The sequence below is a fragment of the Salvelinus fontinalis genome, chromosome 13 (assembly GCF_029448725.1).
Source record: "Salvelinus fontinalis isolate EN_2023a chromosome 13, ASM2944872v1, whole genome shotgun sequence".
Classification (NCBI taxonomy): domain Eukaryota; kingdom Metazoa; phylum Chordata; class Actinopteri; order Salmoniformes; family Salmonidae; genus Salvelinus; species Salvelinus fontinalis.
In genome coordinates, this window is record NC_074677.1 from 48,450,435 (window position 1) to 48,467,305 (window position 16,871).

The 16,871-nt window shown below is 42.9% G+C and overlaps 1 protein-coding gene across 3 annotated transcripts in view; it reads right to left on the bottom strand.

Moving 5' to 3' along the window:
• The window catches only part of LOC129868832 (protocadherin-1-like), a 97,252-nt gene that overhangs the window by 20,271 nt on the left and 60,110 nt on the right, over nucleotides 1–16,871 (bottom strand). For 2 of the 3 annotated variants that reach the window (XM_055943111.1, XM_055943110.1), the window contains exon 4: nucleotides 1,952–2,171. In XM_055943111.1, coding sequence (XP_055799086.1) covers nucleotides 1,952–2,171 — 220 coding nt within the window. Of the gene's footprint in view, nucleotides 1–1,932; nucleotides 2,172–16,871 lie in introns of all 3 variants that reach the window. The other variant, XM_055943112.1, reaches the window with a different exon arrangement.

Here is a 16,871-nt window from a genome sequence, read left to right on the forward strand (position 1 = left end):
TGAAAATCAGTGTCTTCGCGCTCCATGATGAAGTTGCGCACCTGCTAAAATCGGTTTCCTATTGAACTTACTTCTTTCCGAAAGATATATTATATTTTAATTACATTTTAGGGTGTCTGAGGAGTAAATACAAATGTATTTTGACTTGTTGAAACAAAGTTTAGGGGTAGATTCTCGGATTCCTTTCTCTGCAAGTTGAACGAGTGGATTACTCAAATCGATATACGGACTTTTTTGGATCTAAAAAAAATATTTTATCTAACAAAATGACACTACATGATATCTCTGGGACCCTTTGGATGAAAAATCAGAGGAAGACACAAAGGTCCACCAGAGAACATTCCCTTCGGACCGTTACGTGATGTCCTACCCTGCAAACAAACCCTGCTCCTACCCTGCTCACATCAACACCATCATCCCAGAAACCCTAGACCCACTCCAATTTACATACAGCCCAAAGAGATCCACAGATGATGCAATCTCTATTGCACCTCACACTGCCCTTTCCCACATGGACAAAAGTAACACCTATGTGAGAATGCTATTCATGGACTACAGCTCAGCGTTTAACACCATAGTGCCCTAAAAGCGCATCAATCAATAAGGTGGGACTAAAAACCTCCCTCTGCAACTGGATCCTGGACTTCCTGACGGTCTGCCCCCAGGTGGTAAGGGTAGGAAACAACACATCCGCCATGCTGATCCTCGAAACAGGGGCCCCTCAGAAGTGCGTGCTCAGTCCCCTCCGGTGCTCCCTGTTCACTCATGACTGCATGGCCAGGCACAACTCCATCACCATTATTAAGTTTGCCGATGACACGACAGTGGTAGGCCTGATCACCGACAATGACAAGACAGCCTATAGGGAGGAGGTCAGAGACCTGGCCATGTGGTGCCAGGACAACAACCTCTCCCTCAACGTGATCATGACAAAGGAGACGATTAAGGACTACAGGAAAAAGAGGATCTATCACACCCACATTCTCAGCGACGGGGCTGTAGTGGAGCAGGTTGAGAGCTTCAATTTCCTTGGTTTCCACATCACCAACAAACTAACATTGTCCAAGCAAACCAAGACAGTCGTGAAAAGTGCACGACAAAACCTATTCCCCCTCAGGAGACTGAAAAGATTTGGCATGGGTCCTCAGATCCTCAAAAGGTTATACAGCTGCACCATTGAGAGCATCCTGACTAGTTGCATCACTGCCTGGTATGGCAGTGATGCAACTAGTCCAATGCCATGGTATAGAGGTCCACCCAGGACCTCTATACCAGGCGGTGTCAGAGGAAGGCCCTAAAAATTGTCAAAGACTCCAGCCACCCTAGTCATAGACTGTTCTCTCTGCTACCGCACGGCAAGCGGTACCGGAGCGCCAAGTCTAGGTCCAAGAGGTTCCTAAACAGCTTCTACCCCAAGCCATAAGACTCCTGAACATCTAATCAAATAGCTACCCAGACTATTTGTATTGCCCCCCTCTTTACACCGCTGCTACTCTCTGTTGTTATCATCTATGCATAGTCACTTTAATAACTCTACCTACATGTACATATTACCTCAATTACCCCTGCACATTGACTCTGTACCGGTACCCCCCTGTATATAGTCTCGCTTTTGCTATTTATTTTTAAACTGCATTGTTGGTTAAGGGCTCGTAAGTCAGCATTTCACGGTAAGATCTACACCTGTTGTATTCGGCGCATGTGACTAATACAATTCGATTTTGATTTGATTTGATGTGTCACTAACACTGTCTGCACATGTCTACCCTCTAAAAAACACACAAATAGCCCAAACAAATCCCCGCCTTAGTTCACAACCATGAACCGCTCAGTTTACAAACACAAAACACTTTACAAACACAAAACACTTTACAAACACAAAACACCAGACTACAAACTACTATTAGATACAACACACACACTGCAACTCACAGAGAATTCAGGATCGTACCGTTTTCAGGGTGCTCCATTTCCCCGATGCTGCCATCCGGGGTGGTCCTCTCGTAGTGGTCCTCAGGCAGGGTCAGTGGCCCGATGCGGGGGCCTGATGATGACTTACTGCTGGGCGTCTCGGATTCCTCCAGGCCACTGTCATAGTAACTGTGCTGAGATGCATCCTGCAGATCCTGCACCGGATTGGCTGTGGAGAATGTCACTCTGCGATGGGGGAGCTGAAAACAGAATAGAGCTCCATCAACATAAAAGTCTAACAGAAACCTTCTTAATAGAGGAGCATAATGATAAACGACAGAAGACCATGTCCTATATAAAGCATAGACTCAACTCTATTAGCTGTAATGGAGTTGACTGCAGGGGGAATCTCCCTCTTACAGAGATAAGTTTACGAAATGGCCAGTTGCCATCTTCAACAATGGAAAGATGACTTCTCATGGCACACACACAAGCACAATCCCTTGCCCACGCACACCCCTCGTAAAACTGAGGAAACCACTGATACAGCAGAAAATGCCTTATTGCCTATTCTGTGCTGCTAAGAGTCTGTGGTGGAGATCAATAACCCAGGTCTGTACTCCACTCTCCCCTTCTCCATCCTCCCCTCTTCTTTCAGGCAAACTAAACAGATCCATTTTAGCAGGGATTGGAAGCATTTGGACAGTCATTTTAGCACGTATGCTGTACAGGAACCAGCTTTTAGAGCATACATTACCATCAACACTGGGTTGTTAATCAGGCCTACCAGACCACTAATGCTGCCACAATGGTTTTGTTATTATCAATCATTTATAATCTAGCAATTCTTAATTTACTCTCTCTTCTCCGTTTTCATTCATTCTGTCTTCCTTTCTTTCTTTATTTCACTCCCAATCAGTACATCCTATCTGTGTTCTGAAGTGCTGGCCAACATATGCTGTGTGTAAACTTCCTCCTCCCACATGCCCCAGTGCAAATGGTCATGGCCATACAAAAAGCCCATCGTTAACATTTGCACGGGAAAAGTTAGTGAGCTATATCCATCAATTTAAGTCTTACTGAATGAGATGTTTACTACTTCTAAAATTTCTCTCTCACTGTGTTTGTGTGTGTTTGTGAGTGTGTCTTAGGGCATAATCTTTCATGTGTTTCCTCCCTTAATTACATTATTTGATTTGAAATAAGGACCATAATGTGACGTTTTGACGACTGGTAAAACAAATGTCTTGAGAACCTCTTACAAACGTCCTAACATGCTTCTTAACGACGTCCTGGTAAATGACAGGGAACTACACAAAGGTCCACCAGAGAACATTCCCTTGGGACCATTACGTGATGTCCTACCCTGCAAACAAAAATGTATTGTTAGGACGTCCCTGGAGCGTCACAAAATTGTTGCCTAATGTGGTCAGAATGTTGTGTCATGGTCCCCTGCAGGTTTTGTCTAGTTCCCGGTTTGTCCCGGAGATGTCTCCAATAATGTTTTTAGAATGTTCTTGGGATGTTGTGTCATGGTCCCTTGCAGGTTTTGTCTAGTTCCCGGTTTGTCCCGGAGATGTCCCCAATAATGTTTTTAGGACATACTCGGAATGTTGTGTCATGGTCCCCTGGCATCCTAAAAATGATCCCGGAACTAGACAAAAGCTCCAGGGGACCATTTATTTTTTATTTATTTAACCAGGCAAGCCAGTTAAGAACAAATTCTTATTTACAATGACGGCCTAGGAACAGTGGGTTGTTCAAGGGCAGAACAACAGATTTTTACATTGATAGCTTGGGGATTCAATCTAGCAACCTATCGGTTACTGGCCCAACGCTCTAACCACTAGGCTACCTGCCTCCCCTGCCAACCATAACATAACGTCCTAACTACTTTAGGTGACCATGTTGTGACGTTCTAGGGACATCTTAACAGCAAATTTTGTTTGCAGGGACGTTCCTTTGGGACATTCACGCAACAGCCTGAAGACTAGTAAAATTAAAGTCCTGAGACCGACCTAAAAAGGTAATGACATGGTCCTCAGTGACAACCTGGAAACGTACAGGTAACTAGAAAAAGGTTCCCCAGAGAATGTTCCCTTGGGACCATCATGCAACGTCCCCTTGTGGTCATCGAATGTCCCACAGATAACGTCCTGTAGGTACCAAATAGGAACCTTTTTGCAACATTGTCTAATTGACATCAAAACGTTCTCAGAACGTCAGTGGGATAACGTCTGGCCAAGACTTAATGGGACCTAATCGGAATGTCATCTAATGTCCTTAGGACATCCCCTCTTTCCTGGTTTGCTTTACTAGGACGAACCGAGGTAATGGTATTCTCAAGGAGAACTCTCAGACTGTGATTAAAGGTCTCCAAGGCAGACACATTACTATTTAAATGTAAGGGGGCATTTAGTTGTTTAAATATGGATTCTTGCTTAAACTGCTCCTCCAGGCATAGCTACAGAGTCAGCATTTTGGTAGGCTGGGAGGCCGAGAGGCTGGGGCTACGCAGATGGGAAATAAGATTCCCCCTTTTAGTCTGAACACAACTACTCCACCAGGCCTGGAGGGGGTACAAAGAGGAGACAGAGAGGGGGGTGGAGCAGAATAGGGGGAATCAGGCTGGTAGTCGGGATCAACGCTTGGGGCTAGAGGCAACTTGGAGGAGATTCTAGAGGACTGGAGGCTGGAAACTCAGAAAGACTTAGAGCTGGGGGTGAAAATCAGAGAGGACTGTATGTAAATGTGAATATCTAATCAATCTGATCAGTGTCACATAGAATGATCGTTCCTTGCTCAATGTCACATGGTTTGATCATGATATGAGTGCAAAAGAATATACAGATGGGATTTGTCTGAATCAGAGAGTTTGAGGCCCAGACTGAGGATTCGTCTGGCCTGGCACAGTAGAGCGTAAATGATGCCCTGTAGCTGGCTGATGGAGCTGGCTGTTCTTCTCACAGTAGGTGTGGTCTGGTGAGAAGTGTTGCTCTAATGGAAGGAGAGACATTCTCAGTTCAGCATGGGCCTGTTGAGGCCGGTGGGAGAGCGTTTTTGTTGTCTGTGAGTGATTCATTCACACCATTACTCCTGCATCCTGCCATTTGAAACGGTGTGAACAGTGAGATTTGTCATTAGTGGCAGCTACATTCACACTGGCTGATGCTGGCTACAATAAGGCAGGGCTTCACTGTGACAACATTATGGCATTTCAAGGCCACTGCACTCATTGTTAAGTGCATGATTTCCTGGGTATAGAAAGGTTTTCCCATGGAGAGTAAGGTAGTCTCAGAGACAGTGAAGAGCATGAATACACATGAATATAACTCACCAAATGGCAATATATAAGGGTTTGTTAATCTAGCCATCTATGTGCTCGCTCTCTCCTCTCTGTCTCTATCCCCTTCTTTATAAAAAATAATGTTTTCTCCTCCTTCATCCTTATCCTCTGTTCTCCATCCTATCTAGTCTCATCTCCCTCTACCCTAATTCATGTTGACCCCCGTATAGTGGCTCCCTCTTGTCCCTGCCTCTTGCCCCTGTCCCCCTCCCTCTCTCCCCCTCTGTCTCTCGTCCTCTAGTTTTCTGGTAGCTGTGTCTCTTTGATAAGTCTGCAGTTTTGAAGACTCCAGTCCCACACTACTTGCCTCCAAGCTATTGCACCTACAATACAAAAACAACTATATGATAGAGAAAGGGAGAAAGGGAGAGAGAGCAAGAGAGAAAACAAGAGGGGGTTCGGTCAGCAACAGAGAAGACGGGAGTGAAATCTAAAAAATAAAAACACATCTGAATGCAATTCTTTCACTTCTGCTTCACTTTATATGATTTTATGCTTGCTGCATCTCTTCAGAGGTGCACTCCTTCATTGTCATATTTGTTCGTGCAGCTCATCTTTCCTGTGCTCTCCTCCACGCCTTCAGAGAACGCGGCTCATTGATCCCCGCGTACACGCCCAGACTGCCAGAGCCACAGCGTACTCACAACACACTGTAACTAACTGGGAATGCTGCTAGGATTTACATGCAGGGCGGCTAACAAACTGTCAAGAGTTTACAAAACATACAGGGACTCGAACTAACGCCAGAGCTTGAGTTGAACAAGGCACTGTTTATACTGCTATAAACCTATACGACAGTATTGGATAGAGTGTTACAGACACACATGCATTGCATTTTGTTACGCTAGGATTGAATTGATCTTGGCAAAACTATGTCAAATGATTATGTAATGAATCTCCAGATTAACTTTCAAGAAAAATCCTGGACTCCCTTAAACATACTGTGAACCAAAATAGATCACAAGAGGCATCTCCCGTACTAGAACTAGCCTTGCAGTAAAGCATCTGACTTTGATCAGTTAGAAAAGAGGTCAATTGCTAAACTCCTCTTACTGGAATTGGTAGTTGTTACGAGCCCATTTACCCCCACTTCCTTCTAAAATCTCTACCTTGGCTCTGATTGTCCTAGCTAGACCATTACCCATTTCTATCCCCGTTTCTCTCTCTTTCTCTGCTGTCTGTTCAATGCTCCCTGCAATTCTCTCTACCTCCCTGGAAAAATCCTACTCTCCCACCATACTCTCCCCGTTGTCTCAGTCTCAATCTCTCTCCGCACTGCTCTCTCTCCCTCCATCTTCCTCTATCCATCCTTTTCTGTCTCTCTGTCACTCTCCCTATCTTTGGCAGAGTAGCTTGCCATTGGGATTTAGAGGAAATTGAATTGAATTATGAAGGAATTTCTCTGCAGTACGATTGGCATAATTTCCCCCCTCACAATAAAACATCATTCTCATATCTCTCGGTGTGGGAGAATGAAAATAGGCCGTGCACAATTCTTTCTCTCATCCTTTTAAATTGAATTTTTCATATCACAAGGCCACGGAGACATCTGCCATTTCCTTTAAGATGGGCAGAAAACCCATTTCATAACATCCAAAAGGCACAAACTGTGATTCAATGGGGAAAAGTTCTACTTCCAACAGCAGTGTATGTATTCCTCAACACTGAATGATAACAAAGGGCAGCATAGATCTCTGCAACTTGAAAAGGTAAAAGCATACCAGCACTATGAATTGTATATGTTTGCCTTCACAACCCATTTGGAGCACTTCATTCAAACCTTAGCGGAGCTGAGTGTCTTATTCCTAACCTCACTCTCTCTCTCCCACTCCTGTTGTCTCTGCCTCTCCCTTGGGCATATGAGGCTTCCTGTGTTTTTTCTATATTAAACTATACTGTGTACAAATAAAGAGGTAGTGGGTCTCATTCAATCTCCACTCCTTTTGTTTTATTGACAAACAAGGTAGGCTTTTACAGAAGATGAGAAAATGCTGTCTACATTAACATAATGAGAAAATGACAGTAATTGTCATCATTTACAATACCTCACCCATTCCAAGCAACGAGAAATGTTAAAAACCTCCCTGTAGAATATGAAATAAAGTCACACAAGGCTTTGTCAATCAGGCCAGAAAGAGGGTGTGGAGGAGAGGAGAGATGGAGAAAGCCAGACACCAGAGAAATTAATCCGCAATATCCACTCCCTAGTGGGTACCTTAGTCCCCCTCAAAGTTCTCTCTTTCAGGGTGAATATCTCTATTCCTGCACTATCGGGCTGGGAGGCATGCATGGAGCTCCAATTGCTTAAAAGAAGTGGAACATAATGGGGTTGTGAAGTGAGATGACAAAGCCTTCAAGCATGCTTAAAACTTTTTTCTGGGCTTCCTCTTCCTTTTTTTCCCTTCTTAGTCTTTTTTCCGGAATGTCTATTAATAGCTTCTCACATCCTTGGTGATCGTCTTCATTTGTTAGCCTACATAGGAGATGGAAGTTCTGATTGACAAGTCATTTTATGAGGAAGGGGATCTTGGAAATGCATCTGCATCTCACTCCTGCGCTCTAAGTAATCCGTTGGAAACAACTTGACGGGTTTTCCATGTGTCCCTTCATCTTATCAAATCAAGGAACTGATGACATTAAAAAATCATGCTTAATTAGATCCGGAGCTGCCTTTTTCATCTCTGGCTACAAGCACCCTGCCACTGCCAAAGCAGTGGGACATGTTCCCTCCATTGATCTATCTCAGCAGACCAGGGGATTCAGCAGGGCCCTAACACTGTGAAACGAGTCAGAAAAAAAACGACATACCAAAAATCATCAGATCAAGAGATTATTCTATCTGAGCTAGCCAGATGTGCTGTGTGTCCTCTATTGCCTCTCAATCACATTGCTTGGCAGGCTAGATAGAATGTAGTCGGAAAAAAACCTAAAGGTATCAAAGGCTGAGAAGCATCAAAGCCTAGCAAACAAACAGTCCAGATGATCCAGTGGTACATACATACTGTAGCAGTGTTTATTAGTGGTGTGAGGCTTAGCTGTTTGTTCACCCACATCCGACCGCAATTGCAAACATCCCAACCCATCCGCAACCCCCAACTATATATGATAAAGGGAAAATCTGAGGCCCGCACCCGACCCTAACTCGCAAAGACACAATGAGCTGTTGGCTACAGTCACAGGCCGCGTAATGATTTGTTTGACAGAGGGTGCATGATTTTCTTTTGCCTGATTTAGATATGTTTCTGCTTATAATTTCCAACATTTTGGTAGGCTATTTGTTAGTCAACTTGTCTATAATTAGATACATGCAGCTTCTCTTCTGTCATCATACAGTATGTTGCCCTAGAAGACTACATAAACCCTTGCTCAGCAGAATAATGTCATAAATCGATCAAATAAATGCTTCAATCTAGTTGACATCAGTAAAGTTCTCTGTCATCTTTCGTGGCGCAAAGATGTTTAGTGACTGGGGAGAAAAATATTTATGACCTTAGTTTGACTGGTTGTAAGGAAATAGAAAGCTCTAAAAACGACATGTTTTGATAAGATTTCAGTTCAGCATATTAAGCATGAAATTAAGCAAGAATTGCTTAATTCTGCAGGAGTTCAAATTAAGTCTATGTGAGAGAATATAGACCTTTTGTCATTGTCCAGATTTCAGTTTCCGTTGAACCCATCTGAACAGTAGGCTACAGTTCCCGTGACGTGCCACAGGCCTATTTCAAGTCCCCATCTTGTGACTGTCGAATGTGTATAGCGCCTCACAATCATCACACATAACAAAGCCGGCACTGACATCCTCTTTTACCACTTCACCAAATCTTTCCCAAACATGACTTTTCTGTCCCTCCCTTCTCGTTATTTTTAACTCTCCATTTCACAGCTTTTCTTTTATTGAATTAAATTCCGACATTGTCCTTTTTGGATCGACGTTAACTTTTTCTGCCCGTTCCCAAAAGCATTTGGCGGTTGGATGTGTAGGATATTTGGAGCACGAACAGTTAGGCCCTGAATCTCAGGCTGACACACTAATGCCAGATAGCCTAAGATAATGAAAGAAAAACCTTAAATGTAGCCTATAGATATAAATTGCACAAGAATTATACATGTATGTCTTTTTTAAGGTATTGTTTTCTCATTATCAATCCGCCGCCACCCACCCTTCTTTCACCAACACAATATTTCATGACACTAAACCCGCCCGCCCCGTGGATATAACCGCGGGGACTGTGGGTTATGAGTCAACCCGCACATCACTAGTGTTAATCCTGCACGCTGTAAAGAGGCCAGGCTCAGATAGATACCAGGCTGATGAATCTGCAACTTTCTCCACTTAATGAATTAAAAGCTGATTAGTGATCGATAGGGACAGAGCTGGCTGTTGGGGGAAGGGGTGCTAGGCCCCATCATAGAAGAAGAGGTTTTGTGAGGAAAAACACAGGTCAACGGTTGAAAATCACTGTCATAAACAATAAACAAACTATCCAATGAAGCCTTGTAATCAGAATGCACTGATCCAGCATTTCCAATTAAGTGGGAATGGATGTTGGGGTGAAAAGTTTGGAGAAGTGCTCACTCGCGGTCGTGTTTGCAGGGTACAGTAAAGCTCTGATGAGGGCTTGGTAATTAAGACAGGATTTTGAATATCTCTCTCTAAAACATAAATCACATTTTTTTCTCTAGTGATGTGCCCAGAGTATGTTAAATAAACTCACACCAACACGCCAACTGTTTATCATCTGGCCACAAAAAGATTGCTGAGAGCATTGCTATGGTCTTAAAAATGAAACACAGTATGTCTTAAAGAGAGTAGTATTGAGTTGGATACAATAACTAATAACAGTGCCCAGGCTAGGCTGTCGGATAATGTGTTATTGTTGAAACAGATCCAGCATAAGATTGATGACAGATCTGATTAAATGATGGCTGAACTAATAACACTGGGCCATGGTGGAAGTCCCTAAGCACAATATCTGGCAAAAATATTATATCCCAATGTCCCTTCACAGCTCATTTGAAACCTATGTGACATATTCATGGCTCATCGTGTCAAATTCTGGTCATCAGAGGACAAGAACGATGAACCCTATAATTACTGAGGGCCATTCTGTCATCTCCTGTTAGAAAAACACTGCTGATGCTTCAGGAACAACTTGAGTGTCTGATGTTCAGACTACTGCTTGCGTGAGAAGCTAATTTCATCACTGTGGATTTAGTGAGTGGTTAGTAGGGTCAAGTAGGACAGGGTATGGACTGTAGTCCTGAGATGTTAAAACATGTTGTACTGTCTATGGTGTATAAGGGTTGTAGTTTACAGGAGTAATCATAAGACAAAGCCAATGTAGAAATGTCAAAACATACTGTTTTATAAGAGGGAAAGGTTGTTATCCAAGTTCACTGCATATGAACAACCCCACGCACTGCTGCTAGCTGCTACTTATTATCTACGCATTGTCTCTTTACCCCTACCTACATGTATAAATGACCTCAACTAACTTGTACCTCCGCACATTGACTTGGTACCGGTACCCCCTGTATATAGCCTCGTAAATGTTATTTTATTGTGTTACTTTTTTAACTTTAGCTTATTTAGTAAATATTTTCTTAACTCTATTTTCTAAAAACTGCATTATTGGTTAAGGACTTGTAAGTAAGCATTTCACTGTAAGGTCTACACCTGTTGTATTCGGTGCACGTGACCAATACAATTTGATTTTGATTTGATATCACGTTGAAGTTGATATAACCAGCATGTCAAGTTTTACTTTAACTTTTAATGAACAACGTTGGATACATTAGGGTCTCTAGAGGTACAAGTTATCACAGCGCTCATAAATCCAATTCCTTTACAGTGAATTAAAGTGCCAAACTATAAACACGTCCCTGTAACCCACAGGCTACAACATTGATTTACTGTTAAACAGTGGGAATTCCTTAGACTGAAGCCTTTAAACTATTAGCTAAGGTGGGCAAAGACTTCAAAAAAGAGCATCCTCTATTCTCTGCATGCTTATTATAATGGGAGCATAGCAATATTGCCTTTGCTGTTGTAGGTGGCAAAGCAACGCAGCAACACAAATAATTGGCTTTCAGTAGCTGGCTGTAATTGCTACCTATTGTGCACCTAGGCCTGCAGGGTTACCGTTTTTGTCATCACACAGGATAATATAGCATGAGATAACGAATATGATCCGGGGGGATGTACTGTAAGAGATAGTGGAAAGTGATATGCAGAATAGGATGAATGGCTGTTGCCCCTCCATTCTTTTAAATAATTGATCAGAGCTCTAGAGTTAACACTAATATGTATTTTCATTCTATACGTGTCTCCCAATAACTAGCCCATAAATTACACATCAAAACATGGCTGCATCAGAAAACACAACTGTAAGTCTGTCAATGAGGCTGTTGTCCATAAAATGAATACAGAACTGACAAGCTGACAAGTGATGGACACACACACACCCCCACACATACGGACCTATGTACCCACCCACCCACGCACACCCACACCTGTCTCATTCTATGCTGCTCACAAATAAGCCATGTTTATTTCACACTGAATAATGCTAAGTGTTTACGCAAAGGGACCCAAATAAGACATTGATTGAAGATGTATTCAGTGCCCAACCAACCCAACACAGAGCCTCTCAATCACACAAATGCATGATTAATACATCAAACAGTATCAGCTCCCCTCCCTTTACTTGTACACGCACAAGCACAAGCACACGCACGACCGCACGCACGCATGCACACACAGTACCCACATACACACAAGTATGAACATGGACACATACACACACTCACACTGCCCCCTCCCTCATGGTTAATACATCAAACAGCATTAGCTTCCTGGATTCCTAAAGCTTAGACAGACACGGTTCTGACAGCCCATGATTTCTCAGTCGCTGCTGCCTCCCCCTCCAGCTTCACCAACTTCTTTATTCCCTATGAAGTCTACTGTATATGGGTGGTTACAGAGCATGCTGCCAAACTAGATTCACTTATGTATTACCTTCGCTTTTGTAAGCTTGTATAATGTCAAGTTAGAAAGCAAACCATACAACAGGATGACAGTGGCGAAGGGCTTTATGTAGACTCCAGAGACATAACAATCAATAAACACATGCACTGATCAACACCTCCTTATTGTAGGAATGCTACATCCTAATTGTATAGTGGTTATTTAGAACGATGTCCTTTATGAATACCCTGCGCTAGTGGTATATCTGTAATCAGTTCTTGGAAAGGTCATTTCACCATCCATCAAAACGTTCAAATCAACATACACTGAATGAGTTAAATTACAGTGTGCCCTGTGCAATTAGGCTGCTTTTCTTTTAACCATTTGTAAAGTAGCAGTGAACAAGGCCTCTTCTGAAAACAAGCCAGTGAATGGAGAGAGCAGGTGGCCTATTGGATCCAACCCTAATGAAATGGACACTCATTAGTATATCAACAGCATTGAAATGCTTTATAATTACCATGGCAACTCCATGGCCTGTTACCCTATAAATACTGGGTTTAAGTGCCCCCTTCCCCCTTCACATTTACAATGCTTTTATTATGCTATTGGATTTAACTATTGGATTTTAGACAGGGTGTTGTATGCTTGCTGTGGCCGCATGAATTAAGCAACAAAAAGACACTGTCTTTAGCCTTCACTTTGATGCCTATCAACCACACAGGAACTATAATCTTGTCCCTTCCTCACACCGTTCAAACATCATCAATGTCTATGAGCTGTTTTTCACATCAAATGGATTTATAAAAAAGTCCTATTCTCCCAAGTCTCCATTTGGTTACATTTTCTCATGTGCATTAGAAAATACAACTTGGATGCTATGAAGTCCTAAATGTGCCTTGACAATCTGAAGCCCAATTATTATGCCAACTTAATATTAGCATTGACATGCTACTATCTGGAGACTGGAGTGGTGTTATCTCCAATTACCTGATCATTTTCAGAGTGAGCAGGTAATCCGTGAAATAGCCTGTTAGGCTGCAAGGACAGAGATGCAACGTCTGTCTCATCTTTTTTACACTAGGACATTTCATTAACTTAAACCAGCAGTTCAGACGTTTCGACGGTAAGACACTTAGCAGATGGATTTAGGTGTTTGAAAGGTATCCGGGGAGTATTACGCCAGTCTAAATGATGTCAGAGTGAAAAGGGGAGGGCTGTCTGTGTTAGGGGCATCCCATTGGGCTGCTGATAGCTTAAGCGTGGCGAGACTCAAATGGATGTGATCCGCTATACTGCAAATCCTAAAAAGCGGATAGAAGAGGCTTTAAAATCACATTTCCAGGAGCATCATGCAGCCAGCCAACCACAGCAGAGCAGAGGAGTCACGTAAATAAAGACCATGGTGTTAGACCCTATCCATCAGCACATTGACAGGACCTGATTTCTTAACTGTCCACTGCAGCCAAGTATACTGAACAAAAATATCAACGCAACATGTAAAGTGTTGGTCCGGTGTTTCATGAGCTGAAACAAAAGAGCCCAGGATGTATGTCTGTAATAAAGCCCTTTTGTGGGGAAAAATGTATTCTGATTGGCTGGACCTGGCTCGCAGGTCGGTGGGCCTGGCTCCCAAGTGGGTGGGCCTACGCCCTCCAAGGCCCACCCAAGGCTGCACCCATGCCTAGTCATGTGCAATCCATAAATTAGGGCATAATAATGGTATTTCAAATTACTAATTTCCTTATATGAGCTGTAACTCAGTAAAATCTTTGAAATTGTTGCATGTTGCGTTTATATTTTTGTTCAGTATAGATTGATGTGTTTCCTATGTCAGTCAGTCACAGACTATAGGGTGGGTGTCAGTGCAAACTAACAGGGCCTGATTCACGGGCCTGCACTGCACTCACTCTCAATAACAGCACCAGTTTTGATACCCGTAGAACAACAAGAGCCAATTTAACTGAACTACGGCTGCTTGGATTCCTCATAAATCTCCTCAGTCATTTAGGCTGCCATTGCATTTTTATGGAGATGGAAATAGAAGCTTGGATATCATTCTGAGACTCTTTGGAATCCACCCAACTGACACAAAAGTGCCTCAAAATATGAGGATGATATGGATTTCTGGAAGGGATAGTGTGTGTGTGTGTGTGTGTGTGTGTGTGTGTGTGTGTGTGTGTGTGTGTGTGTGTGTGTGTGTGTGTGTGTGTGTGTGTGTGTGTGTGTGTGTGTGTGTGTGTGTGTGTGTGTGTGTGTGTGTGTGTGTGTGTGTGTGTGTGTGTGTGTGTGTGTGTGTGTGTGTGTGTGTGTGTTCGCAAGAGTCCATGTGTGATTTCAGTTCTGTATTAATTGTATGGATTGTTGCCATATCATAAAGTATTATATTGTCTGGTACAGCTATGTTAGGCTCCACAGTGAGGACATAGGGAAGTAGGATGTGGATGTACAGTACAATACCAGTATAATGTGAAAAATGCACATCAGTTGTAATAAAAGTGACAGAGCTCCACTTTTATTGGTAGAAACAGAAAGAAACAAATTGGACATTGTTACACAGCAGGGTGTGTTTCACCACCCACAATAACTGTGTGGGCGAAGACATCCACACACGCGTGCGTCCACACACGCACGCACGCACACACACACACACACACACACACACACACACACACACACACACACACACACACACACACACACACACACACACACACACACACACACACACACACACACATACACACACACACACACAGAGAGTGCAACTGAGGTATCACTAGAGGAAGGTCGGTTGGTTTTATTGACAAGATTCTTCTGTTTTCATTAAAACTACAGAACTTTTTCATAGACCACAATCGTCTCTTCCAGAAGAATCCTACTTAAGGATGAAACCAGTCAGTGTGACATTTCTAGAAGTGTTTTCTACGTATCAGCCTGACATCTGCCTTCACCATAAACACATAAGGCAGACATACGAGAAGACTCCTAACACGCTGCAAGAGTTCATATCAAAGGGCCCCACATTAACTTGTCAGGATGGAAATAAATAATGAAAAGAAAGAGAGGAACACATCCCAAGTCAGCTAGTGTGGCAGTGCTTTGATACACTATCAAATATAGAGGATGTTGTTCCCACTATTGAAATAAAGTTTCTGCTCCAACTCCACTACGTGTGACAATACTAGAAAAAAACTGCACAAACATTCGGCTTGTTTTAAATCATTTCATTTTAATCTACATTTGATTTCCTGCCATTGTACTGCTAGCTGACATTCTAAGAGTGAAAGCAGATCTACTGGTGTGGCTCAGCGGAGAACGGTGATATTTGCTGGCGATAATGAAGAACCACTCGAGCAATCCTAACAATATTTTTTTTTAAACGTTGGTACACTCTTAGAAAAAAAGGTGATATCTATAACCTAAAAGGGTTCTTCGGCTGTTCCCATAGGACAACCATTTGAACAACCCTTTTTTTCCTAAAGGGTTCTCCTATGGGGGCAGCCTAAGAACCCTTTAGGAACCATTTTTTCTAAGAGTGTAGAGTCTGTGAAAAATGCCTCCATTTCCCTGCTGGCATTTTAGTGGCATTTTGATGTGAGGGTGTCTGGAGTGTCCCCATGAGGGTGTGCTGAAATCCAATATAGACATTACATATAACGATTTCTCTGCACTAGATAACCATCCCATCCCTAACATCTCAAATCAATAGCTAAACCCAAATCCAGATGACCATCTTAAATCAATAGAAAGAAATGAAATGTACTTTAACATTTCATTATACTAACTCCCCCATCCTTTCATGAATAAAGTGAGAATTTCTCCTCATTGTGCAGCATTTGGCGGATATAGAGCGGGTAACTCCCAGGTGGAAGGAAACAGTGGGAGAGTGGTTCATTTTTGGACTGAATGCAGTGGTGGCAGGTTTTCTCTGGTCTCTGCGGTAGGTTTGCAGGCTTTATTTTTCCCCCGGTTATGTAAGGGAGACAGAGCAGTGCTGGGCTGGGTGACTCAGTGGCAGGCGCTAGCAGCTTCCTGCTTTATTTATGAGAGCTGGTGGTTTTCTCCTGCACTTCCCTCCCTGCCCCAGTGATTCATGAATGGACTGGACAGCCCCGGCCTGCATTAGAGTAGAGGTGCAATGGGACCATCCTCAACAAGGATAACAGGTAACCTAGTAGTCGAACCGTTGGGCCAATAATCAAAAGGTCGCTAGGTCCCAATCCATGAGCTGACAAGTATGAAATATATGTTTATGTTCACTTTAGCAAGGCACTTACCCCTAATTGTTCTAGGATCGTCATTAATAATGGCAGATCCTGGCCGTGACCCCACTGGAGTGTTGGGATATGCAAAATAAACATTGTCAAAACACAAATAGGACAAATATAAGCACCCCCCACATTATTATTAGTAAGGGACCAACAACGACTCTCTCCTATTCCCCTTTAACTCTCCATGTGACTCCAATCAACAGCGTTTCTGAGTGGTTGAAAAGGGTAGCAACGCCATAAGATTTTCTTCGAGACACTACCCCACTTTGGTATATCTTGAAAGCTATTTCTCGTTTATTAATCCTCACTGGAAATGCACAGCACCCATCTAGTGTTAATACACGACTGCTCGGCTGAGGCAGGCAGGCACGGT